The 24,726-nt window shown below is 44.4% G+C and overlaps 1 protein-coding gene across 2 annotated transcripts; it reads right to left on the bottom strand.

Moving 5' to 3' along the window:
- Positions 1–6,311: 6,311 nt before the first annotated feature.
- On the bottom strand, positions 6,312–16,616 carry LOC146547874 (inosine-uridine preferring nucleoside hydrolase-like). 2 transcript variants are annotated; one of them, XM_085265540.1, is made up of 6 exons: positions 16,562–16,616; positions 7,767–7,944; positions 7,503–7,682; positions 6,733–6,844; positions 6,480–6,616; positions 6,312–6,329 (listed from the first exon to the last, which is right to left on the bottom strand). In XM_085265540.1, exons 2-6 carry the CDS (start codon positions 7,941–7,943, stop codon positions 6,312–6,314), a joined length of 624 nt encoding a protein of 207 aa, XP_085121666.1. In that variant the 5' UTR covers position 7,944; positions 16,562–16,616. The 2 variants fall into 2 exon arrangements, with proteins under 2 accessions (XP_085121666.1, XP_085121665.1); XM_085265539.1 differs by lacking the exon at positions 6,312–6,329 and having other exon boundaries at positions 6,459–6,616.
- Between the last annotated feature and the right edge of the window lie 8,110 nt (positions 16,617–24,726).

Here is a 24,726-nt window from a genome sequence, read left to right as displayed (position 1 = left end):
ATTTTAGCTTCACTTCACTGGCTGCCCATTTCTTTTGGCATTCATTTTAAAATTCTTTTATTTGCCTTTAAAGCTCTCCATGACCTAGCTGCATCTTAACTCTCTGAGCTGCCACAGTCTTATAAACTAGTGATGGGTCGTTCGCGAACGAAATGGCTCTTAGAGCCGGCTCTTTGACGTGAACGACGCGAGCCGGCTCCTTATCGCGAGCCGTCACGTGGGGTTTTTTTTTTTTTTCTTTCTTTCTCTCAGCCTCTCTCTCGCACTTTTTTCCCGCTTCACTCTGCACGCGAGCCTTGTGCTTTACGCTGGGCAGAGGGGGGAGGGGCGGTAGTTACACTCAGTAGCACAGGAACAGAGCCAGAGAGAGAGAAAGAGAGGCAGGGACAACAACATTAGAAAGGTATAGTAATCATCCACAACTATTTTCGGTTGCAGATGATAAAGGATTGAGAAAGTTTATTCATGCAGGTCCATATGACAGAGAATATGCATGTTCTTTTTGTTTTCATATTATAATTTATATTTAATTGTGTTGTGGTTTGCAGTGTTTTGTGTTCTTTTCACTTTAAATTTGTGAAAGGAAAAAGCTGAAAATTTAAATAGTTAAAACTTGAAATGTGAATAGTTGATTTTTGTATTATATGATTTATTTATTACATTTTATGTGGAGTGAATAAATAAAAGTATATTTACGGTGGCCCCTAGAGACAAAGCACATACAAACTTCAAATCACGTACGAACTCTGAAGCATGTACAAACTCCAAAACACGTAAAAACACGTACAAACTCCAAAACACGTAAAAACTCCAAAACACGTAAAAACACGTACAAACTCCGAAGCACGTAAAAACTCAGAAGCACATAAAAACTCAAAACACGTACAAAAGACAACAGAAGTGCTCCAGGATGCTGGGCGCAGTGTTGAGCCTTTGTTATCTTGTGGCTACACAAGCCAGCAAGTACCAACGACCGGATTTGGTGTGTGGTAGTAACAGGTAAATGAACTTTTTTTTAAATTATTTGAATATATATATGAGTGCCTGTGTATAAATACACAAACAATACACACATGCTTTCAATTGTGTAATTTAAGTGATCTAGTAGCTCTGCTTTGGAAGTTCAGTTCATGCTAGAAATGTGTTTTGGAGTTTGTACGTGTTTTGTCTCTAGGGGCCACCGCATATATTTATATATAAACATATATAAATAAAACCACTTGTTTTTACGTTAGTAATTCCTTTTGTGCATAATTTTATATTATTGTTAATAATAAATTAATTAAAGCAACAAAACAACCTGAAGAGCCGGTTCGGAGCCGAAAGAGCCGGCTCTTTTTAGTGAGCCGAACCGAAAGAGCCGGATCTCTAAAAAGAGCCGGAAATCCCATCACTACTGGACTGGGACAAAAAATTGGGCATTTTCACTACAGACCAGCCCACCAGGTATTAAAGCCATAAAGCCTTTGAATGAAAACAAACGCTGTTGTGACAGTGATGTACACTGTCTTTTTGGTATATGTATGATTTCTATACATTTTACGTCAGATAAAAACTTTGTTCGCAAGATTCAGATAATTATTTAATAAAAGCTAAATATTTGAAATGAGAATAAAAAAGAAAAGTATTTCTTTGTGCCCCCCTCTCCCTGTTAATGCCCTACCTGGCCCCCTGGCAACACTTTGCTAGATCCGCCCCTGCACAGTTACCAGCTGTCAGCTACTTAGAAAAAGGATGCTGGTGTTATTTGTCTCTCAGAAACAGTTCATAACTTCCCTTCAACTCATTCATGTCACCTAAAAGGTAAACCTGTTTCTCCATCACTGTTCAGCTCTGATGATTCAGTAAGGACATCTGCTGGTTTCATCTTCATGTTTCCCTCTCACCACATATCCAAACCGATATCATGACCAGCAGCTTTTACAGCTGTGGCTCCAGCAAACATCAGGTGATACTAGAAATTAATATTAAATAAATTCTAACAACAGCTGATCAAGCTTAAACGTGCTGCTGTTGTTTAGTGCGACATCCGCTGGTTTCCTCTTTCTGGCGCAAAGTGGGCAATAAATAAACAGTAGCAACAGAAGAGGGGGGGGGGGGGAGATAAGAGAAGAGGCAGCTGTGCAGCGTAAAGACAGAATAACTCCAGCTTTTTGTCTTTTCCCATTCTAGCTAAAGTACGGGACAAACTGTGTCTCTTCTCAGCTCAATACGAAACCCGTAATATTTTCTCTGAATAAGGGACCATTCCACTTTTTAAGGAGCCGTTGGCAACTCTACTAACTAACCTTATGAATAAAATAAAGTTCACTATCAGTAACATCATAGCAACCGAACAGCTGTATAGAAACTCCGTCATGCTAGCTAGTACACAGTACGAGTTATTGTAACTGACTGTAAAAAGTCAGCACAACGAAAATAAACTCCACCTAAACTTGGTTTATATCTGACCCAGATAGACTGCAGGTCATAACTTCTTACCTCAAGTTCAGTTCACCTGATACTCGAACCGGCGGCCGCCTCGGGTCTCTGCTCCTCCTGCCTCCCCTTCCCTCATCCACCTGTTGCCTCTGTGGAAGCCCCGCCATAGCCACCACCAAACAACTGAGTTATTTTTACACATCGGCCAGCATCTGGCCAATCCACCACCTCTCATTGTTCATGCCGTTACAAAAAATAAATAAATAAGTCATCAGCCCACTGTGCAAATGTCCGATGGCTAGTCCAGCTATGTTAACTTGTTAATCTTTCGCTGAAAAAATGTTTTCTGTGGTGCCGTCTTTCGTACTTGGCTCTCCTACCTTTGCTAACATGATGCTCATAGTGCAGAAGTCGCTGCTGCATTCACTTACCCTCGGACATCTGAGCTTCACTGTGAAACCATAATCGTACATTTGATATTTCATTAAATTTTATTGTTTTAGCTTCAGGGTGGCACCTGGGGTGGCCTGTGCCCCCCAGGCCACCCCGCTGGACACGCCACTGCTTTGTGTTCTGGCTGTTTGCTTTTGTTTTGTGCATGTTTATTTTATCTGAAAACGGGAAAAACTTAAAATGTCATAAATCTGCTTTTCATAATATAAATATCATTAAATAACTTTAGAAAAACTTTGACTCTTTACATTTAATGTTATAAAAATATATCTTATTTTTTTAATTAATCTTAAAATGTTAGTCTGCAAAATGTGCAGCAATTTAATTTATTTATTCTCTTTAGCTGGTAGTTGGTGGGGCCCAGGTAGACTGTATAACTGCATCTCTACCAGTGTCTCTGCACTCCAGCGTCCTCTGTGCCATGTGAAGGGATTTTCCTTAAGGCAGGAGAAATTATCTCCACGAAAGGAACAGGTTTGGTCACCGCACAGTGAAACAAATTCTCTTCTTAAATAAAAATGAAAAAGGGTTACCTTAAATGCATCACGTTTTTAATTTACAAGTTCATAAGCATTTTCCTTTTCCAGTTCACAATCAATTCTACCCCCAGGTCAAAAATATGTATAGGAAAATGTCCCTAATATAATATTATTTATAAATACACCCGTCCGGCGATTAATTGCATAAGTACAAGGAGGCGGGACCTCAGAGCAGAAACATACTCCATAATGTGTTGTACATTATTTTATGTATATTATATGTAGCGTGGTATTTTTCAATCATTGTATTTACCAACATCAAGAAGTCACAAGCAAAGAAAGACCACGCCATGGTGCATGTTTAAATAAGGAAAGTTTACTGGTCAAAATTATGTATTAAAGAAATAAACAACATTTTTTTCACCCCCAAAAATACATATTTAAAGCAACACAGCGGTGGCCCAATATCAGACAGAACTCCACTCTGTCGAGTGGGCAATCATAATGAAGCAGTTGGTTTTATTTTGTGGATTCAAGCTGCTCTTCATATTTTTGGCCACCAGATGTCACCAGAGAGGATTGTGTTGAAAAGCTTCGAGTAATGAACCGTTTTTCAATACAAGCTTCAGTGCTTCAGAAAGCTTCATTTGGCCATCACTACCTAAAACACCAAACTAGAAAAGGTCACTAACGACCACAATATAGTTTTATTGGTGCAACCTGCCAGCAATGCAACTATCACCTGAGAGCTTGCTCTGCCCCAGTGGTCCCAGATGCTCGTTACTTTAAAAAAACAAAACAAATCCACTCCAAATAAATTCGAGCCCAACAGAACACTTATCGCATGCACTAATTGTTTTAGTTCAGGAAATAATTGATGGCACTAAAATCACTCTTAATAAAACTTATTCACTGCAAATCCACACGGTGCACCTCTAAAAGACCTAATTCCCCTAAGGCAGGGGTGGGCAACTCCAGGCCTCGAGGGCCGGTGTCCCTGCAGGTTTTAGATGTGTCCTTGAACCAACACAGCTGTTTTAAATGGCTAAATTAGCTCCTGCAGTTCTCCAGAGGCCTGGTAACGAACTAATCATGTGATTCAGGTGTGTTGACCCAAGGTGAGATCTAAAACCTGCAGGACTAATATTGCACCAGCCCAGTAGAAATAAAAACAAACCCCGCATTAAAAAACAACAACACAGTTTTAAAAGTTGACCCTACTCTAAAACCAACTTGGGAGAAAAACGCAACGAAAAGGAGGAGGAAAAAACTGTGACAAATTCACATGTGCAGCCTGTCCTCCAGCAGACAACTGCGTTTGCTGCACACCTGGCTTGTCTTCTAAAACACTACTCGAACCTCTGCTGTAGAGGTTTAAAACAACCGCACTATTTGCAGGTAAATAAAATTATCTCATTTGTTTAATTCTACTTCTCTGGATATTACTGCGTTACGCCCCCACATGAAGGCTAGGCGAAGAGGGTGGGGGACAGTAACAGTTGGATCCGGGTTGAAATGAAAAGGACGCCAGGCAGAGGGGTTTAACACAAAATAAATCTTTATTATAATTAATTAACCTAATAATCATAAAAGCAGTAACAACAGAAAGAGATGGTGGCTGCTTCAACTAAGATAACAACAAGGATTCAACAGAAAAAGACAGCAACGCTGCTCGACCGACCGACACAAAGGAAATCCAGCAAAAGCCTCTCCCACACCCACACTGCTCTCCTCCAGCTTATATCACCTCTGGAGGGTAATTGGTGGTAAGCGAGGGCAGATGAGCAGCAGGTGTGTCCTAAAGGAGAAGGCAGGGGCAGAGAGAAACAGGGGAGGGGCAATAAAGAAGGAGGAGGAGAGAGAGAGGACAACACCACGCCCACACACTCCCACAGCCTCACAGATGTAACATTCAACCGGGGTGCTGCAAAGGAGAGATTTTGCAGACTCAAATGCATGCTGGCATTCCCCTGACCACTCAAAAGGGATTTGGGGGCTACATAGCTTCATCAAAGGGGCCACAACTACTGCAAAGTTCTTGCAAAAACAGCGATTGTATCCAGTCATGCCCAAGAACCGCTTTAGCTCCCGCCTAGTGGTTGGGGCCGGGTAGCTGAGGACAGCCTCGACTTTTACCTCCACCGGGCGAACCTGCCCAAAACCCACCTGCTTTCCCAGGTACGTGACTGTCGCTTTGGCAAACTCACACTTAGCGAGATTTAGAGTTAACGAGGCTTCGGCCAATCGCTGAAACATTGATTGTAGGATGGCCACATGCTCTTCCCACGTGTCCGTGTATATCACTACATCATCCAAGCACACATTACACTGAGGCACATCCCCCAACACCAGCTGCATTAAACGCTGAAATGTGGCTGGAGCATTTTTCATGCCAAACGCCATCACGGTGTACTGCATGAAATGGTCGGGTGTGACAAATGCAGAAATGTCGGAGGCTCTGGAGGTCAGAGGCACCTGCCAATACCCATTAAGAAGGTCCAGTTTGGAAATGTATTTGGCAGGACCTATATTGTCAATGCAATCCTCATTACGAGGAAGTGGAAAAGAATCAGAGACAGTCACTGCATTTACCTTCCGGTAGTCGGTGCAGAAACGTGGGGTGCCATCAGACACGTAAACACGGGGAGCTCCAAGGGCTGTGGCTTGGTTGTGCCAAACCGTTCTCCACTAAATAACTGACTTCCTTCTTCATCACCTCGCACTTTCCCATGGGACAGCGGTACGCATGCTGTTTGATTGGGGTTGCATCACCAACATTGATATCATGTTCACAGACATTAGTACGCGAGGGCACATCCCCAAAGAGAGAAGGGTAAGAGTGGAGTAGCCCAAGTACATCTTCGGACTGTGAAGGAAAAAGATGAGACAAATGGGCCGTTGCCTCTGCTAAATAAGCTGAATTCGCCAACCGTCTGATTTTTCAGTATGTACAGATAACTAGGTGTCACAGAAAGACTAAGGGAAAAAAAGACTGTAAGATATTTTCAAATACCACTTTATACACAAACTCAGTGTTAGCAGAGATCCTTTCAAACTTTAAAACTGTTCAGACATTATTCATTGGAACAGAACTGAAGCCCTCGTTCAGCTTGTTTCCCTCCTCACCCATGGCAGGCAGTTCCAGCAGGTGAACTCCCAGGTAGCGATGTAGGTTGGGCATGTGTAGCGGTCCAACACGATGTAAGCAGCCTCTGGGTCACACACAAAGTTAAACTCTCCACATATTGTGATGTTACCCCTGGCTGCACACAGAAACAAGCACAGTCACACACTCATTCTCATATATATCAGATATTTATAAGACTAAAATCACGAATGGATAATGAGAGACAGAGGAAATACTCTGTGAGGAGACCACCTTCAATGGTTCCCCCCATGATGTAGAGCGCCTTAAGCTTTTTAGGCAAGGAAGGGTCCAACTGCACTGCTGCAGCCAGGTTCATGAGGGGGGCAGTGGATATGAGGATCACCTGGAGGCAGGAGACAGAGTTGAATTGATGATTTTATTGCCTCCTAACCAACCTTTGAGCTGAAAACAAACCCTCAGTTGTAAAATAATAATTTTCCTTGAAAAGTTTTTTAAAGAATTATCATTTATAAATGTGTTTAGAATGAATTGAGAATTAAACTGGTTTGGTTGGCCCAGTGGTGCAGTTTGTCTATTAAGCACTTGAAACTTGATGAAAATTGACAGATAATTTTTACGACTTCCCAATTTAAACTGCATTAAAGCTTCAAGTTATGCTTTTTTATGTGTGTTTGGCAACTTTGTGATACTTCGCAACGAGTTGGCTTCTTTCACATCAAGTGCATTGTACCCTTTGCAATCCATAACCAACAGATGATATCATTGTGTCTACATCCATTTTTACTGGTCACCATGAAAAAGCAATTAAATCATTAGCTCTGGGTAAAACAAGTTTTTATTAGTCAAGTGATGCAATTTCATCTGTGGGAGTTCAACAATTTTCAGCTAAATGTCAACATATTTTTTAGGAAGACTTCAAGGCATGTCTGCTGAAATAATCGGTGACTGGGCCTTTAAATAAAACATTTGATCAGAACCACAAACCATTTACAAAAAGTAATTTTCATTCATGTAAGAAGCTTAATGGTGCAGACACTCACCTCTTTATCATTTGCGTTCACAAGGTCAATAATGGCCTGTTTGGCTTTTTTCTGCTGCACCAGATCCAGGCTTGGTGCGTGTGGATCTGGAACGTCCCCAAACCCGTCTGATCCAAAGAAATTATCTGCATGGTTTTCATGGTCCACCAAAGGCTTTGAGCAGCCACGGTACACTGGAATCTGTATGAGTATTATATGCTGGATGTAAGAACATATCTACGAATTCGTGTAGAAGGGCTCTCTTACAGCGTGACACAAACTTACGTCCAGCCTGTCGCAGACTTTCAGGACACGAAGGACATTTCTGAGGACATTCTCCACAGACGTGTTGCCATAGCAGCAGGTGATCCCCAAAACTTCCACATCAGGTGTGGAGAGGGCCATCATGATGGCAATAGCATCATCCACCCCAGCATCCACATCAATGATGAGCTTCTTCATCCTGTGTTTAACCACAGGATTCAAACCTGAAGAGTGATTATTTCTAATAATAATCCATTTTTGACCACATATCTAACTGTAGCCTATCTCAGCTGTCAGATGGAGGGAAAGAGGCAAAAACACAGATAACTACAAATATTTTAAATAAACACAATACAGTGTTTTTCTCTTCACACTCTCAAAACCTTTCTCTCATAGCATAACTACATGTTTTGTAGCTTTCCTAAATATGAAGGTTAGATTGAAAGACTGCTTCAACTGTTTTATGGTAGAGGCAGGAGAATGTTTTAGATACAGCATTAAAATGTGTAGTGTTCAGTACAAATATCATAATTAGATCAGCTTTTAAAATATCTGGGATCTTCATTTTACAATATATATGAAAATAGTCGCTTGCACAAAGATTTAGAAAAATGTTCATGAACAGGCAATTGACCTGCATCTGATTGTGGCAAGGTTAAAGAATTTTAAACAACAGTTTCCATTGTCAAAAAACAAATCAAAACACCACAAAATTATGCTTTTAGGTGCAATAAAAAGAAAGAAAGAAAAAAATAAGTGATTTCTGGGGGTTTTAAGAATTACATTTTATTTTATTTTTTTTTATTTTTATTTTTTCTTAAATGACATCAGAAACAGCAGTATGCGACATTACGTGATGGCAGAGCTTCAGTTCATCCTTTGTCATTTTTTTTTTTTTTTTTTTTAAATAAATAGGACAGGGGGAATGAATGAGAGAGAGAGGGGGAGAGAAAGAAAGAAAACCAAAGAGGAGAAGAGACTGTGAGAAGGGGGGGGGAAGAGAGAGAAAAAAAAAAAAAAGAACTCCTGGGTCACCTGTATGGAGAAAAAAACAAACAAACAAACAAACAAAAAAAACAAACAGAGGAGACAGCAAACAACAAAGAGCAACATAATAATAGAGAAAACAAAGCACCATCACAATAAACTAGCTAGTCATAGATATCAATATTTACTAAATAATAAACGATATTGTGCAGCACGCAAGATAGACAGCGCACAGTGTGCTTTGAGGCAGCAGCCAAGAAAGCTTTAGTCCGTGTCTGTGAATACCCATGTGTGCATACCTGTGTGGATCAGCATGCTTGCATTCCAAAGGTTTCTCCATGTAATGATCTGCTAGGGAGTGTGGGGGGGCCACAGCCCCGTCCTCCAGGGTGTGAAGCGGGTATGGAGGAGATCAAAACTCCAGACATCCAGAGGCCCCCAGAACACAAGAGACCATGGAAGACCAACAGAGGGGCAGCCGCGCCACTGTCCCAGTAAGAGCTGAGGAGAGTCCCAGATGAGGGCTCGCCCAGCAGCCGCGGAGCAGAAGTCAGGGGGAGTTGCAGTGACGCGCCCGTGAGCTCCGCCGGCCCCCAGCTGCGCCTGAGTGACCGAGCCCTAGGCCGAGAGGCCGGGGGCACCCCACCTCCAAAGGGGCCCGAGCGAGCCCCAGGCCCCAGGCCCCGACAAGCGGCCGCCAAGGAGTGAGCCGGTGTGTACCCGGACGCCCACCCCCAGACACAAAGAACCACCAACACACCGACACCTGAGGCAGTCCGCCACCGGCAGGGGAAGTGGTGGTGGGTGGAGATAGGCCTCCAAACCTTGGAGGGCCTGAGGTGTCCCCAGAGAGGTGGCGTCTGATACCCAACCTGACATATAGACACAGACATACAGGCACACACAGATACAAACATCCATTCCCACCCTCATGCTCTCATATGCACTCACTCCACACTCACCCAACGTGGAGACAGACATAAAGAGACGCTGTACACACAATCACACTCCCCAAGCGTACTCTACAAACCGGGTCTAGGTACCCTTGCCCCTGGAGGGGGGAATTGCACCCAGACCCAGGTGGTGTTACCCTTTTCCCTGCGGTGGGGAGAGGCAGACCACCCCGACTCCGCAGCAGCAGGGAGGCCCCACACCCCAGACCGCAGTCGGACGGCCAACTCCTCCTACTAGCCCTCCCGCTCCAGCAGGCCGCAGAGAATGGGGGTGGGAGAAGACTCCAAACCTCCCTCCACCCGCTCATTGTAGTGTTGATGCATATGTGTTCTAAGGTGCAATTAAAACCCAGGAGGGCATGGAGCTACCTGCCAAGGAGCAGCAGGTAAGCGCATAGTCCCTCCTGCTAACCCTCAATGACTAAGTGTATTTAAAATTGAGAGGTGGGCAACGACGTCAGGGGTGAGGTATACACCCTGATGGTGATTTGGACTCCGTGATTGTGCCCACCCCCAAGATCCTATATGTATGTGTAATGAGAGTGTGAATAATGTGAATGTCTAAGTTGTGGGATAAAATTGAGGCAGAGGCAGCCAGAAGGGGACAGGGGGGGGGGGGGGGGGGTAGCCTCCTCTGCACCCTGGTGACATACCCCTACTCCAAGGCCCTGCATGTGTGGGTGGTTGTGGAGGAGCGGGAAGAGGGAGGCAGCTGGAGATGGGGAGGGAAGGAAGGGAGGGGCAGGTAACCCCTCCCTGGGGCCAGCTCCCCCGCTGACCCCAGTAGGCACTCCCACCCTCCGCGACCCGCCAGGGAAGGGGGGCCCAGGCCCATCAGACCGGGGCCCAGTGCAGTAGCGCCCCCCGGCTCCACAGAGCCCTGGACAGTCCACCCAACCCCACCACAGAGAAAACTGCACCCACCCCACCAACCACACATCTTCCAGACTACATAAGACGGTAAACGCCCAGGCTGAGATCTTCCTCCACCTCTCCTGTATCTCCCCCTCCTGCAGAGAGTTCCTGAAGAGAAGAAAGCTCCTGCAAGATGTGACCATCCCCCCCACCAGTTGAAGAGCCCCCCAGGCGGCTCGACGCACCGGCGGCACCCTGCTCCAGGGCCGGGCCCCCATGCACCCACCCGCCCACAACCCCGGCAACACACCAACCAGGACCCAAGCCCCCGAGGCCCGGCCCGGGCCCCAGCCCAGAGACGGAGCGCCCCCAGAACCTCACGCCCATCCCGGACCCACCCAGGGGCAGCCAGGTTGCCAGGTCAGTAACCCACGTCCGTCAGCACAGACCCTCCCCTAGCCCCGCTGCACGCAGCCGCGAGGAAACAGTCACCTGAGAGCCAACAGAGCCCTCAACCGGACGTGACCGCTACCCCGGGTTGAGCCCCCCAAGGAAGATGCCTCCGGGGAACCCCCCGACGCCCTAAGCCTGTCCCTGCCCCCTCACCAATCACAACAGTGAAGGCGGGACCAAACTATGACCCCCCACCCCCACTAGGTGATGGGGCTGATAAAAGGGGCCCAGAGCAATTGATCTAATGTGGTGGCAGAGGCTGTGTCAAGACTAATGTAATCTAATAGATAATTTCTATATTGGTTAGAATTAAGATTATTTTTATTTTTCCAGTTCATGAGGACTGTTTTCTTGGCTATGCATAGGGCGGTGAAGATCATATGGGCTATATTCTTTTCTGAAGTGATATTATCTAAGCTGCCCAACAAACACACTAAGGGGGAGGTTGGAATGTTACATTTCAGACACTTTGATAAGTCTTCACATATCTCGCGCCAAAACTTTTGCACTGGTGGACAGAACCAAAGAGCGTGGATGTAATTGTCTGGTGTATTGCCTTGACAGTGTGAGCAGTTGTTGGAAGATGTAAAGCCCATCTTGAACATCCGATGACCTGTATAGTGCACTCTATGAAGTATTTTGTATTGTATTAATTGCAGACTGGGATTTTTAATTAATTTAAAAGTTTTTAAGCAAATCTGAGACCAGAAGTTTTGGTCTAGGTTGACTGATAAATCTGCTTCCCACTTTGCAGTAGGAAGGGATATTGATTCATCTAATTTAGAAAGTGTTCTGTATATTTTAGATAATAATTTGGGGGATTTAAGAGTAAGAAAATGTGCCGCACTTAGTGGTGTTTGTAATTCAACTTGACTGAGGTTAAATTTCTTTTTTACTATGGATTTAATTTGTTGATATTCTAAAAACCTTGTCTTGTTGATCCCATATTGTTCAACTAGTCTGTCAAATGGAATAAATTCTGTTCCCTCTAATATATGTTCTAAGTATTTAATTCCTTTACAACTCCATTCTGGGAAATTAATCATATTATTGTTTTGTAATATGTCAGGGTTATTCCAGATAGGTGTACGTTTGCATGGGATTAATGAAGACTCCGTTATTTTTAGAAACTCCCACCATGCTGTTAGAGAAAAGCTGATGTTGATACTTTTAAAGCATTCATGTCTTTTGATGTTTGAGCTAATAAATGGTAGGTCTGAAATCTCTAGATCCTTGCATAGTGCCTGTTCAACATCTAGCCAGGGCTCAACTAAGAAGGTATGTTTTAACCATTCTGAGATGAACTGAAGCCTGTTGGCTAAGAAGTATTGGTGAAAATTAGGCAGATCTAATCCTCCTCTATCCTTGGTTCTTTGTAGCGTTTTTAAGCTAATACGCGGGGGTTTATCTTTCCAAAGGAATTTGGAAATATATGAATCCAGAGATCTGAACCAATCTTGTGATGGTTTGTTAGGGATCATCAAAAATAAGTAATTTATTTTTGGCAAGATCATCATTTTTATAGTGGCGACCCTTCCCATGAGTGATATGGGTAAAGATTTCCATCTAGTCAGATCGCCTTCTACTTTCTTTAGAAGTGGGATGTGGTTTAGTTTAGTTAAGTCTGAAAGCTTAGGAGAGACATTAATACCTAAATATTTAATATTTCCGGATTGCAGTGGGGCAGAGGAAGAATTATGGAAGGAGCAGTTAATGGGGAGAACTGTAGATTTTGGCCAGTTAATTGAATAATCTGAAACTCTTGAAAACCAGTTTATTAAAGTAATTACCTCAGAGAGGTTGGTTTGTGTGTTTTGCAGAAAAAGCAACACATCATCCGCATAGAGACTGATTTTATGTTCTATGTTCTTACATTTTATGCCCTTAATTGTTGTAGCCTGTCTAAATGCTGCTGCTAGAGGTTCGATAAAAATTGCAAAAAGTGAGGGGGAGAGTGGGCATCCCTGTCTGGTGCCCCTCAGGAGACAGAAGCTGGAGGATGTCTGGTCATTTGTTCTGATACGAGCCGTTGGGGAATTGTATAATATTCTTATCCAGTTTATGAAAGAGTTTCCAAAACCAAATTTGTGTAAAGTTGCGAATAAAAATTTCCAATTAACTCTGTCAAATGCTTTTTCTGCATCTAGAGATAATATTATGGCTTCGATGTTTTTATCGTATGAGTAGTCTATTAAATTAAGTAATCTACGAGTGTTTGTTGAGGAGTGCCGACCTTTTATGAAACCAGTTTGGTCAGGATGAATTAAGAGGGGGGTCATTTTCTCTAATCTCTTTGAGAGAGCTTTGCAGATTATTTTAAGGTCTACATTTAAAAGAGAAATTGGACGATAGCTTGAGGGAAATAAAGGGTCTTTGCCTGGTTTTAGCAGGAGACTAATGTTGGCAGAATTCATATTTGGTGGTAGTCTGCCCTTTTCCTCGATTTCCTGCAACATGCTGTGGAATACTGGTGCCAAAATTGTCCAGAATTCTTTGTAGAATTCTGCAGGGAAGCCGTCTGGACCTGGAGCCTTATTATTGGGCATACTTATCAGGGCTTCCTGGAGTTCACTTGGCGTCAGTGGCGAATCCAGTTCCATTGCTTGACTGTCTAGTAATTTTGGAAGAGTTACGTTGTCAAGAAACAGATCAATTTCATTTTTAGATGGGTTTATTTGTGGTGAGTATAAAGTTTCATAGAAATCCCTAAAAATGTTGTTTATTCTTCCAGGATCATATATTGTGTTCCCCGATAAATCTTTAGCAGCACATATAGTTGTTTTTTCTTTATTTATTTTTAGCTGGTTAGCTAGAAATCGACCTGATTTGTTACTGTGTTCAAAATTCTGCAAGCGAAGTCTTTGTATAAGGAATTGTGTTTTTTTATTAATAATTTCATTTAATTCTAGTTTTGTTTTGCGTATTTTGTTCAATGTTTCCTGATCTTGGTCGCACGCGTAGGCTTCTTCTAGTGATTTGATGTTTTTTTCTAATTCCTGAATATTTTTGTTTTCTTCTTTCTTTTTGTGTGATGAGAAAGAAATTATTTTACCTCTCATCACAGCTTTTCCTGCTTCCCATAGAACAGAAGCAGATATTCCGGGAGTGTCATTAAAGTCTAAATATGAAGTCCATTCCTTTTTAAAGTATTTAATAAAGTCTTCATCTTTAAGTAGTGATATATTAAATCTCCAGTTTTTACTTGGCGTAGTATTATTCTTGTGCATTAGTGTTAAAGATACAGGAGCATGATCGCTGACAGCTATAGGATGAATCTCAGTGTCTGAAATGTCACACAGCAGTGAGCTGCTGACCAAAAAATAATCCAGACGAGAGTAAGAGTGATGAACATGCGAGAAAAAAGTATATTCCTTACTGGTGGGGTGAAGAGAGCGCCATGCATCGCAAAGACCAAAGTCGTTCATATACTGTTTGATTATATTTGTGGACTGCCAATTACGCTGAGTTCCTGTTGTGTTGAGCCTATCCATTTCTTCATTTAGTCCAAGGTTGAGGTCACCGCCAAGAATGAGTGTACAATCAAGGTGTTCAGAGAGTGCACTAAAAAAACCGTGGAAGAATGAGGGTTCATCAACATTTGGACCATATATACTAACAATACATAGTTTTTTGTTCAATATTGATAGTTTAATAATTAGAAATCTACCCTCTGGATCTATAACTGTATCGAGTACTGTAAAATTAACATTTTTATGTATTAAGATTGCTACTCCCCGTTGTCTAGAATTATAACAGGCTGCAAACACGTTAGGAAACTCAGGTGTTTTAAGTTCATTTAAACCTGTGACAGGTTTGTGAGTTTCTTGTAATAAAACAACATCTGCCTGTAGTTTTTTAAGCTGGTTAAATATTTTTAACCTCTTTCCTCTGGTGCCAGCTCCATTTACATTCCATGTGACAAACCTCAGCATGCCCTTAATTATGCGTGTATGTTTAATGATGTATGCTGGGTGTTTCGTTTAGACAGGTGGAGAGAATATGGAAACATCCCTTGTTTGTAAATAGAAAGAGAAAAAGAAGTGTGGTGAGAGACTCCATAAGTCTGACTATGTGTGTGAATATTCACTAATATGAACAAGCGTGGCTTGCTTATGTGTCCTGCAAGTCTGTGCGTGCTGTGAGGCTGTTGTGAATGTGCTGCCGTTGAGCTGATGTGTTTGCGTGATCGTCTTGTGAAAATATGGAGAAATAGAGGGTGTTGTTTGTAGGTGAGTGGGGAAGTAGGTGACCACAGCAGTGAAAGACAAGAGAAAGAAAGAAACCACATGAACTGTGAGCGACAACAAAAAAAAAAGAGACGAAACGGAAACATTCCAATTAAAGCAATGACGGAGGGTGACGGTGTTATATCTGCTATGACATCCTACTGATATTACTAGGTTAAACACATTTTAAAGGAGAAAGTGTGAATGAATAAGAAAAGAGTGTAGCGGGTTCTTATCTGGAGTGCAGTCAGTATAACCACGGTGTGGTGCCGGGGTCGCGGTACAGCTGTCCGTCCACGTAGAGCCGGTCCACAGCGATGACAGCACGGGAGCCTTTCTGGATAAAGCTACGTCGAACTGGGAACAGGACCTTGCGTCGTTCCAGGATCTCTTTGGGGAACTGGTCGTTCACGCTGAAGTCCGTTCCTTTCAGCTCTCTGCCGCGACTCTTCACCTGTTCCTTCTGTTTGAATTGACTGAATTTGGCCACAATAGGCCGTGGTCTCCCGGTCCGCGACCGCGCGCTCCCCAAGCGATGTACTCTATCGAAGTCGATGTTCTTTACGGTGTCCTCCGGCAGCTTCAGGTGGATTTTAATGAAGTTTTTCACCGTTGCCTCTGCGTCCTCTCCGGCAGTTTCTGGAATACCAGAAAACACAAGATTATCTCTCATGCTACGGGCTTGTAGATCGATAACGGACTCTTTTATTTTTTTATTTTCAATGTTTAGCTGGGTCACGTTATCGGTGAGAGATTTAACCGACTCCCGTAGCGTGGCATTTTCAGCGGCAAGCGTTTCCACCTGCCGCTGGCTGAATTCCAGGGATTCTCTCAGAGATTTAAATTCCCGGTGTAAAATCTCCACCAGGGACAGCCTCGCATCGAAACTGGACAATCGCTTGTCGATTGACTCCAGGATTTCTGCAATGTCTTTGCCGGCAGGCGATGTTGTACCGGGGGAGTCTGCCTGGCGACTTCTCTTCGATGACGGCGTCTCGATTTTGGCCGGGGAAGATGCACTCTGGGCCTTATGCATTACTAAATCTTGAAAACAGCGGTCGATGTAATCTTGGAGAGCGTCTAAACTCTCCCCGTTGTCCTCCAGGGTGTTAGAGATGATAAAACAGATGTTGTTAGTTATATGACAATTGATTAGTATATTTGGTAATACTGAAGCTTGGAAAACCTTTGTTAAACTCTATGCTACCATTTGCTTTTTCTCCGCCAAAATCTCCGGCGTCTGACGTCACCTACAACATCATTACATTTTAAAGATATGTTAACCTTCACAAATACTGTGAGATTCTGAAATTATTACTGAAATAAAATGTAAAATACTCACCTGGTAAATGGATTCTGGCAGATGTTTAGAGCTTAGTGATTGGAGCTGTGATAGCTGAATGCTATCAACTGAAGAGCAGCCAGCTTTATATAGGGAAGTGTTACATAAGTACATGGCTAACTCCACCTTCAGATATTCTTTAGGTGTTACAAATTTAGCTTTAATCGAGATTGTCCAAATTTCCGCTTGCTTGAATAAAGTGAAAAAATATTTTTGTCATGTAAATGAACAGCATTTAAAAAAATCACGCACAGAGAGGTGGGTTTGGTAAGTAGATTCTTAAGGTGTAACACTTGTATCCTTTGGTATCGACTAATGGGTGTTATCTTTGTATTAATGTTTAAGAAGATGGTTACAAAAGTGCTACCTGCTAAATTATATAAAAAGTGGCACACTAAGATAGACATTTTCACTTTTTATTGTCATACAGCAACAATTTAGATAATTTCGTCCACTCTCGTAGGTAAAATATGATGCTCTTTTATCTCTGCAGTTATTAAGCATTGGGGGTCTTGGTCTTTTTGCTAAACTGCATTCTTGACACTTTATTTCAGCAGGTATGAAAAGTAATCCTGCAGCATATATTGCCACCCACACTTTTTAGTATAGCCATGTTTACTAAAAATCTAAATATCTTCAGTGGAATTCAATCATGCAGCCTTTTTAATATCTAAAAAGAGCTTTACACACACATGATGGCACCGAGTTACATAATTCCCTTAGGGATTAATAAAGTATCCTGATTCTCAAATATATGCATACAAATGAATTTCTTCATAATATTTTTTTTTTATTCTTACCTTGGTAGAATCTGAGTTTTGAGCAAGCAAGGTCTGGGTTCCTTTACAGGGAGTGCAGAATTATTAGGCAAATGAGTATTTTGTCCACATCATCCTCTTCATGCATGTTGTCTTACTCCAAGCTGTATAGGCTCGAAAGCCTACTACCAATTAAGCATATTAGGTGATGTGCATCTCTGTAATGAGAAGGGGTGTGGTCTAATGACATCAACACCCTATATCAGGTGTGCATAATTATGAGGCAACGTCCTTTCCTTTGGCAAAATGGGTCAAAAGAAGGACTTGACAGGCTCAGAAAAGTCAAAAATAGTGAGATATCTTGCAGAGGGATGCAGCAGTCTCAAAATTGCAAAGCTTCTGAAGCGTGATCATCGAACAATCAAGCGTTTCATTCAAAATAGTCAACAGGGTCGCAAGAAGCGTGTGGAAAAACCAAGGCGCAAAATAACTGCCCATGAACTGAGAAAAGTCAAGCGTGCAGCTGCCAAGATGCCACTTGCCACCAGTTTGGCCATATTTCAGAGCTGCAAGATCACTGGAGTGCCCAAAAGCACAAGGTGTGCAATACTCAGAGACATGGCCAAGGTAAGAAAGGCTGAAAGACGACCACCACTGAACAAGACACACAAGCTGAAACGTCAAGACTGGGCCAAGAAATATCTCAAGACTGGTTTTTCTAAGGTTTTATGGACTGATGAAATGAGAGTGAGTCTTGATGGGCCAGATGGATGGGCCCGTGGCTGGATTGGTAAAGGGCAGAGAGCTCCAGTCCGACTCAGACGCCAGCAAGGTGGAGGTGGAGTACTGGTTTGGGCTGGTATCATCAAAGATGAGCTTGTGGGGCCTTTTCGGGTTGAGGATGGAGTCAAGCTCAACTCCCAGTCCTACTGCCAGTTTCTGGAAGACACCTTCTTCAAACAGTGGTACAGGAAGAAGTCTGCATCCTTTAAGAAAAACATGATTTTCATGCAGGACAATGCTCCATCACACGCGTCCAAGTACTCCACAGCGTGGCTGGCAAGAAAGGGTATAAAAGAAGAAAAACTAATGACATGGCCACCTTGTTCACCTAATCTGAACCCCATTGAGAACCTGTGGTCCATCATCAAATGTGAGATTTACAAGGAGGCAAAACAGTACACCTCTCTGAACAGTGTCTGGGAGGCTGTGATTGCTGCTGCACGCAATGTTGATGGTGAACAGATCAAAACACTGACAGAATCCATGGATGGCAGGCTTTTGAGTGTCCTTGCAAAGAAAGGTGGCTATATTGGTCGCTGATTTGTTTTTGTTTTGTTTTTGAATGTCAGAAATGTATATTTGTGAATGTGGAGATGTTATATTGTTTCACTGGTAAAAATAAATAATTGAAATGGGTATATATTTGTTTTTTGTTAAGTTGCCTAATAATTATGCACAGTAATAGTCACCTGCACACACAGATATCCCCCTAAAATAGCTCAAACTAAAAGCAAACTAAAAACTACTTCCAAAAACATTCAGCTTTGATATTAATGAGTTTTTTGGGTTCATTGAGAACATGGTTGTTGTTCAATAATAAAATTATTCCTCAAAAATACAACTTGCCTAATAATTCTGCACTGCCTGTACAGCCACTTGCTTACACAGATGAAAAGATGATCTGAAGAGACACTAAAAGAAACCGAAACTTCAACGTACCAACTGATGAGTTCTTCTTTCCAATGTTTATACTTATCCATTGTCCTTAGAAGCTGCATCACATTCTTGTTTGTTTGCATACATTGGTACACTCGATCCTTTTCAGTTGGCCAAATAGATCCAGAGATATTGCCATAGCACTGGCTCTGCATACTGCCCTCTTCCACCTGGACAATAACACCACATGTGTGCGGATGCTGTTTATTGATTACAGGTCCACTTTCAACATTATAATTCCATCCAAGCTCATCATAAAGTTTTGGCATCTGCACAGCATCATCTCCTTATGCAGCTTGATCTTGACTTCCTCACAGACAGACCACAGTGGTACAGATCGGCAGTGCCATGTCATCTACACTGACGAAGGATGTGTATTCAGCCCCATGCTGTACACCTTGTTCACCCATGACTCTGAGGCCACACAAAGCTCCAACACTATAGTTAAATTTGCAGATGATACCACCGTCAAGTCTGCTTCCAAAGCAGAGGTGAGAGCCCTGATATGATGGTGTTGAGACAAAAACCTACTGTTCAGTGTCAGCAAGACCAAGAAGCTGTCACGGCTGCCGGGGCGAGCCGTGTGGTGTAGGAGGAAAAGTAGTGATGTGACGTTCTGTATCGAGGCTTCGAAGCTTGTGTCGAGTAATTGAGGGGGCGTTTCCGCGATGCGCGTATCGAGGCTTGCTTCATTTATGGGAGGAGCTGAAAATGATGACGTCTGAAGCCTCGCTGCCCGGCTGTACCACGTCACTGGTTCATGAAGTGGTTCGAACTTTGCCGCGAGCTATGACAGAGATATAAACCCCTCAGACTTCATTCAAAATGTAGGTGTTTGATGGAGAGTTGCGGTTAGTGAGAGTTTGGAGACAGTTTGGAGGTTTATGAGAGTAACCTCAACGTTACAAAAGCACAACTACTGTCCACACCCTAACCCCACCACACAGTAAATGATCATTTCCATTTTAAACATTTCCAAATAATCATTTTCCATACTGCCAGTGTAAATATACACAGTATACTGCCATCACTACAATATACATGTTTTACACACTCCTTTTGTTGTTGACATTTACAGGCTGTGTGCAAAAGGTCACGCTCTTCCAATTCATGCCAACTAATATTTTTACATCCAGTAGATGTCCTACTAGAGCAAATGAAGCTTCAAGATGCTTTGCACTGGAGTGAACCATTTGGATGAAAAGCTTCAGTGCTTCATGAAGCTTCATCTGCCCATCACTAAGGAAAAGGACCCAAAATGCAGGCAGTTGACTGGTGATGATAGTGACATTTATTTACAGAAGTGGCAGTGACAAAAACAGGCAAAGAAGGGTGGGGAGCTAACCGAGACCTAAACTGGAGGAAACTAAAGAACAGACCTGAACATGGGACCGAGAACAGAGGATGCAGCGAGCGCCGTAGAACACAATGATTTACACGGCGTTACACAGAGAAACGCAGGCGAGCCGACGACGACCAGAGGCAAACACACTATAAATACACACCAGGTAATAAGGAGATGACATGCAGGGGTGGACACAGCTGAAACTAATGGACATAACGAGAAGCAGACCTAGAAAGTAAAACAGGAAACACACAGACTGTTTTACAAGACAAACTCGGGGACACAAACAGAGCACAGAATAAACACCAAACCCAAGATGAAGCCAAAAGGAAACACAAAAAGCTGGGTCAACAACCCAGGACCATGACAGAAGCTCATTGTGGACTACAGGAAACTGCAGGGCGGAGGGCACACCCTGATTTACATCAAGGAGACAGAGGAGAAGGGAGTCAGATACTTCAGGTTCCTGGGGATTAACATCAGTAATGATTCGAGTTGGTCACATCGAGTGGATATGATCACAAAAGCAGTGAAACAGTGGCTCTTTCAGCGGCGGTTCAGGGTGTTTGACGTAGACTCCAGAATACTTACCAATATCTATCGATGCACCATCAAGACTATTCTGTCTGGCTGTGTCTGGTATGGAGGTTGTAATGTTCTGGTCCCCAAAGCTCCAAGGAGGGGGGTCAGAGAAGCACAACAATCACCAGGTCTGAACTGCCAGCCTTCCAAGACGTCTACAGACAGCACTGTAGGAGGAAGGCCCAGAGGATCCTCTCTGATCCTGGCCAGACATCCTTCATGCTCCAGCTGTCACACAGAAGGTACAGGAGCATCTGGACCTGCACCAGCAGATTCAGGGAAACTTTTACAAGCCATCAGGCTGCTGAACTGCTAAAATGTTGGACATTGGACAACACTGAGGGGGCTAACGTCACTAACTTTCACATTGGTACTTCTTAAAAGTACCACCACAACACATTACATTACAAATTACTTTTTTTTTTCTCGTTTAGCTCTTGCCGAAGGCGGTCGCACATTTCTCCTCTCCTCCTCTCCCTTATCTTCCCTGCTTAGCCTCTTATGTCCTTGTCTAGTCTCATGTTTTTTGTATTACTTTTCCCTGGAACACTCTCTCACAGTGTGTTCTCTAAAACCTAAAAGAGAATTATGGATTTGATCAACTGGTCCCTGAATGCAATTGACACCCTTTTCTCAACGAGAAGTCTGGGCTCGGGTGAGCCTGAGTGTCCTGGAGGTACTTTCCCTGCCGGCTACACGATGGACGGGTGGCAGAAATGGAGAATCGTGTGCCTGGCGGGACTGTCGATCGAAGACACTGAAGATATCTACCTATTCGGAACCATGATAACAGGGTTCTTGCTGATCGGAGCTGGCTTGGCCCTGGCTTATCGAAGAATTAAGAAAGCGGGACTGGCTGTTCAAACCCCCACAAGGCTGCCTGCTGGGATTGAAACGATGGGACGAGGCGTGACTTCTCAGAATGGGCTCACTGAGTGCAGCATGGATAAGATCTTGGAGAAGCTTACGGCTGCCGTGAACACTCAGAATAAGACCTCTGAGCGCAAACTGGATCACATCCTGGAGCAACTCACTGCGGTCATGAGTTCTCAGAATCTGCTCTTTGAGCACAAGAATGACAACATCACGGAGCGCAAGTTTGATAACATCATGGAGAAGCTCGCGGCTCTTATATGGGAGATTGAGAGACCAGTGTCGGACTGTTAGAACAGCTTTGAAATTCTCATGAGTTGTTCGCACTAAAGAAAACCACCATCATAATGCTATTGTCATGGTCCCTGTGCCCCGCTGGTCAATCCTCTATGGGGCAATATGTTTGTGGTTTGTTTGCTCTCTCGCCCTCTCTCTCTCACTCTCTCTCTCTCTCGCCACGGCGATGCTCACTGCGGGCTCCCGCTGCTGGCCCACACACCTGCTCATCACCACACCGGCCGCTGATCCCAGCTGATTACTGCACTACTTAGATGGCGAGTCTGCACTAGTCTTCGCTGGATCGTTGAGCTATCAGTGTCAGTTAGACTTGTGTTTCTGCTAACCTGTACCTTGAGAATTTCTTATAATTATCCTGCTAACCCGACGTTTTGTGTGTAGATCGTTTTTGGAACCCGATGCGGAGAGGAGTGATTGAGGGGGAACGTTTTTGTACAGAAAGTGTGGAACACCCTTCTCCCAACCCTGTTTCCCACGGACCCTGGCGACCCGGACCCATTTCCCCTGCACGTTGTATATAGCCACTTGGTGTATGTGTTCACTGTAAATAAACGCACTGTCCTTCGCTTAAAGGAAAACCCTGGCCTGCGCCTGAGTCTCTTTCGGAAACCTTATCAGAACGATCCAGCCATTATGGACTCAGCAGGACAGGACCCCGTGGGCCGGGCTCTGGCCGCCCAGGAAGCCGCGCTGGCCCGCCATGAACAAATGCTCGGGCAGCTACGGCAGGATGTCGCCGCATTGACCCTGGCGGTGGCGCAGTTAATACCACTGGAGGGAAATGCGCAACCAGGGAATCCCCAGCCACCCAGCCCGGCTCCCCAGGCGGCACCGCCCGCCGTAGCGTCAGGTAGCTCACCGCGGGTCGGTACGCTGACTGACGGACCTTTACCCACACCGGAACCATTCTCGGGTGAGTCTGACAAATGTGCCGGATTTTTGGCTCAGGTGTCTCTGACGTTTCGCGAGCTGCAGCGTTTTCATAGCAACGATGGGGCGAAGATCACTTATTTAGTTCAACTTCTGAGGGGCCGTGCACTAAAGTGGGCCCAGGTTGTGTTAAACTCTGATCCTGTCATCACCTACGCTGACTTTCTCTCCAAATTTAAGAGTGTGTTTAACCCAGGCACCGGGGCAGAGGCCGCTGCTCTCCGTCTCCTCAACTTCAAACAAGGTAGGAGAAGCATGTCTGAATACGCTATCGACTTCTGGATTCTGGCAGAAGAGGCAGGGTGGAATCAGGAGGCGCTACGGAGCACGTTGCTGAACAATATCAGAGAAGAATTAAGGGACGAGCTAATCATGCGTGATCTCCCTGCCTCCTTTAATGAGCTAATGTCCCTGTGCATTAAGGTGGATGAGCGGCTACGGGCTCGCCGGTCGCAGCGGAACTACAACTTCCATGAGGCTGCGGGAGTCTCTGGCACCGGCGCCATAGCGGATGCCGGCCCCTCCCGGACTCACGAGAGTGGGGACGGAGAGGAACCCATGCAGCTGGGCGGCTCCCATCTCACCGCGGCGGAGCGTCAGCGCAGGATTACGGCCGGTGAGTGCCTCTATTGTGGTCACAGGGGACATGTTGTAGCTACCTGCCCTTCGCGGGCAAAAGGGCGCGCCCGCCAGTGATGGTAGGAGTACTGGTGGGCGAGCTGAGCCAGGAAGAAGCTCCTCCCCGTTTAACACTACCGGCCACGCTTTCCATTCACTCTAAGAGCCGCTCCCTATCGGTGTTAATCGACTCTGGGGCGGAACAAAACTTTATTGACTGTCAGTTAGCCCGGCAACTTGGGTTACTATTGGAGCCCCTGCCTCATGCATTACGTGTTACGGCGTTGTCAGGTCAACGCCTTCCAGACATCACTCTGGTGACAGAGCCTGTCGAGCTCACCCTCTCTGGCAATCATTCTGAAGAAATCTGTTTTTTGGTGTTTAAAGCAACTCGCACTCCACTAGTTCTCGGCCATCCTTGGCTACAACAGCACAACCCTCACATAGATTGGCTAAAGGGGCGTGTCACTGGGTGGGGGGAGGACTGCCACATGACCTGCCTTAAAGCTGCCTCGCCTCCAAGCACTGAAACGCCCTCTCCTGGGAAATTGAAATCAGCTGATTTAACTAATGTGCCCTCTGTTTATCACGACCTAGCTGAGGTGTTTCAAAAGGCCCGCGCCCAGTCACTTCCTCCGCATAGGCGCTATGACTGTGCTATCGAACTGCTCCCGGGAGCTCCTTTACCCACCAGTCGGCTATATAGCATCTCACTTCCAGAACGAGACGCTATGGACAAGTACATCACGGAATCCCTGGCTGCCGGCCTCATTCGGGCCTCCACCTCTCCAGTCGCGGCAGGCTTCTTCTTTGTCGAAAAGAAGGATAAAACCCTCCAGCCATGCATTGACTATCGCGGATTAAACAACATCACAGTAAAAAATAAATACCCTCTGCCGCTCCTCAGTTCGGCCTTCGAGCTCCTCCAGGGGGCTACTGTTTTTACCAAACTGGATTTGCGAAACACATACCATCTGGTTCGCATCCGTGAGGGCGATGAGTGGAAGACCGCCTTCAACACCCACCTCGGCCACTTCGAGTAC

The sequence above is a fragment of the Mchenga conophoros genome, linkage group LG23 (genome assembly GCF_057382185.1).
Source record: "Mchenga conophoros isolate Kocher_MC1m ecotype Shallow Benthic linkage group LG23, M_conophoros_male_GT1.1, whole genome shotgun sequence".
NCBI classification, from domain to species: domain Eukaryota; kingdom Metazoa; phylum Chordata; class Actinopteri; order Cichliformes; family Cichlidae; genus Mchenga; species Mchenga conophoros.
The sequence above is the reverse complement of the archived record's forward strand: the minus strand, read 5'-3'. Positions and strand labels throughout refer to the sequence as shown.

Excerpts from the sequence above, each read along its gene's own strand:
- LOC146547874 (XM_085265539.1), bottom strand. The coding sequence starts at position 7,943 with ATGAAGAAGCTCATCATTGATGTGGATGCTGGGGTGGATGATGCTATT. Across the intron at positions 6,845-7,502 it reads TGAACGCAAATGATAAAGAG|GTGATCCTCATATCCACTGC; the intron begins GTGAGTGTCTGC and ends TCCTGCCTCCAG. Across the intron at positions 6,617-6,732 it reads CATGGGGGGAACCATTGAAG|CCAGGGGTAACATCACAATA; the intron begins GTGGTCTCCTCA and ends TTCTGTGTGCAG.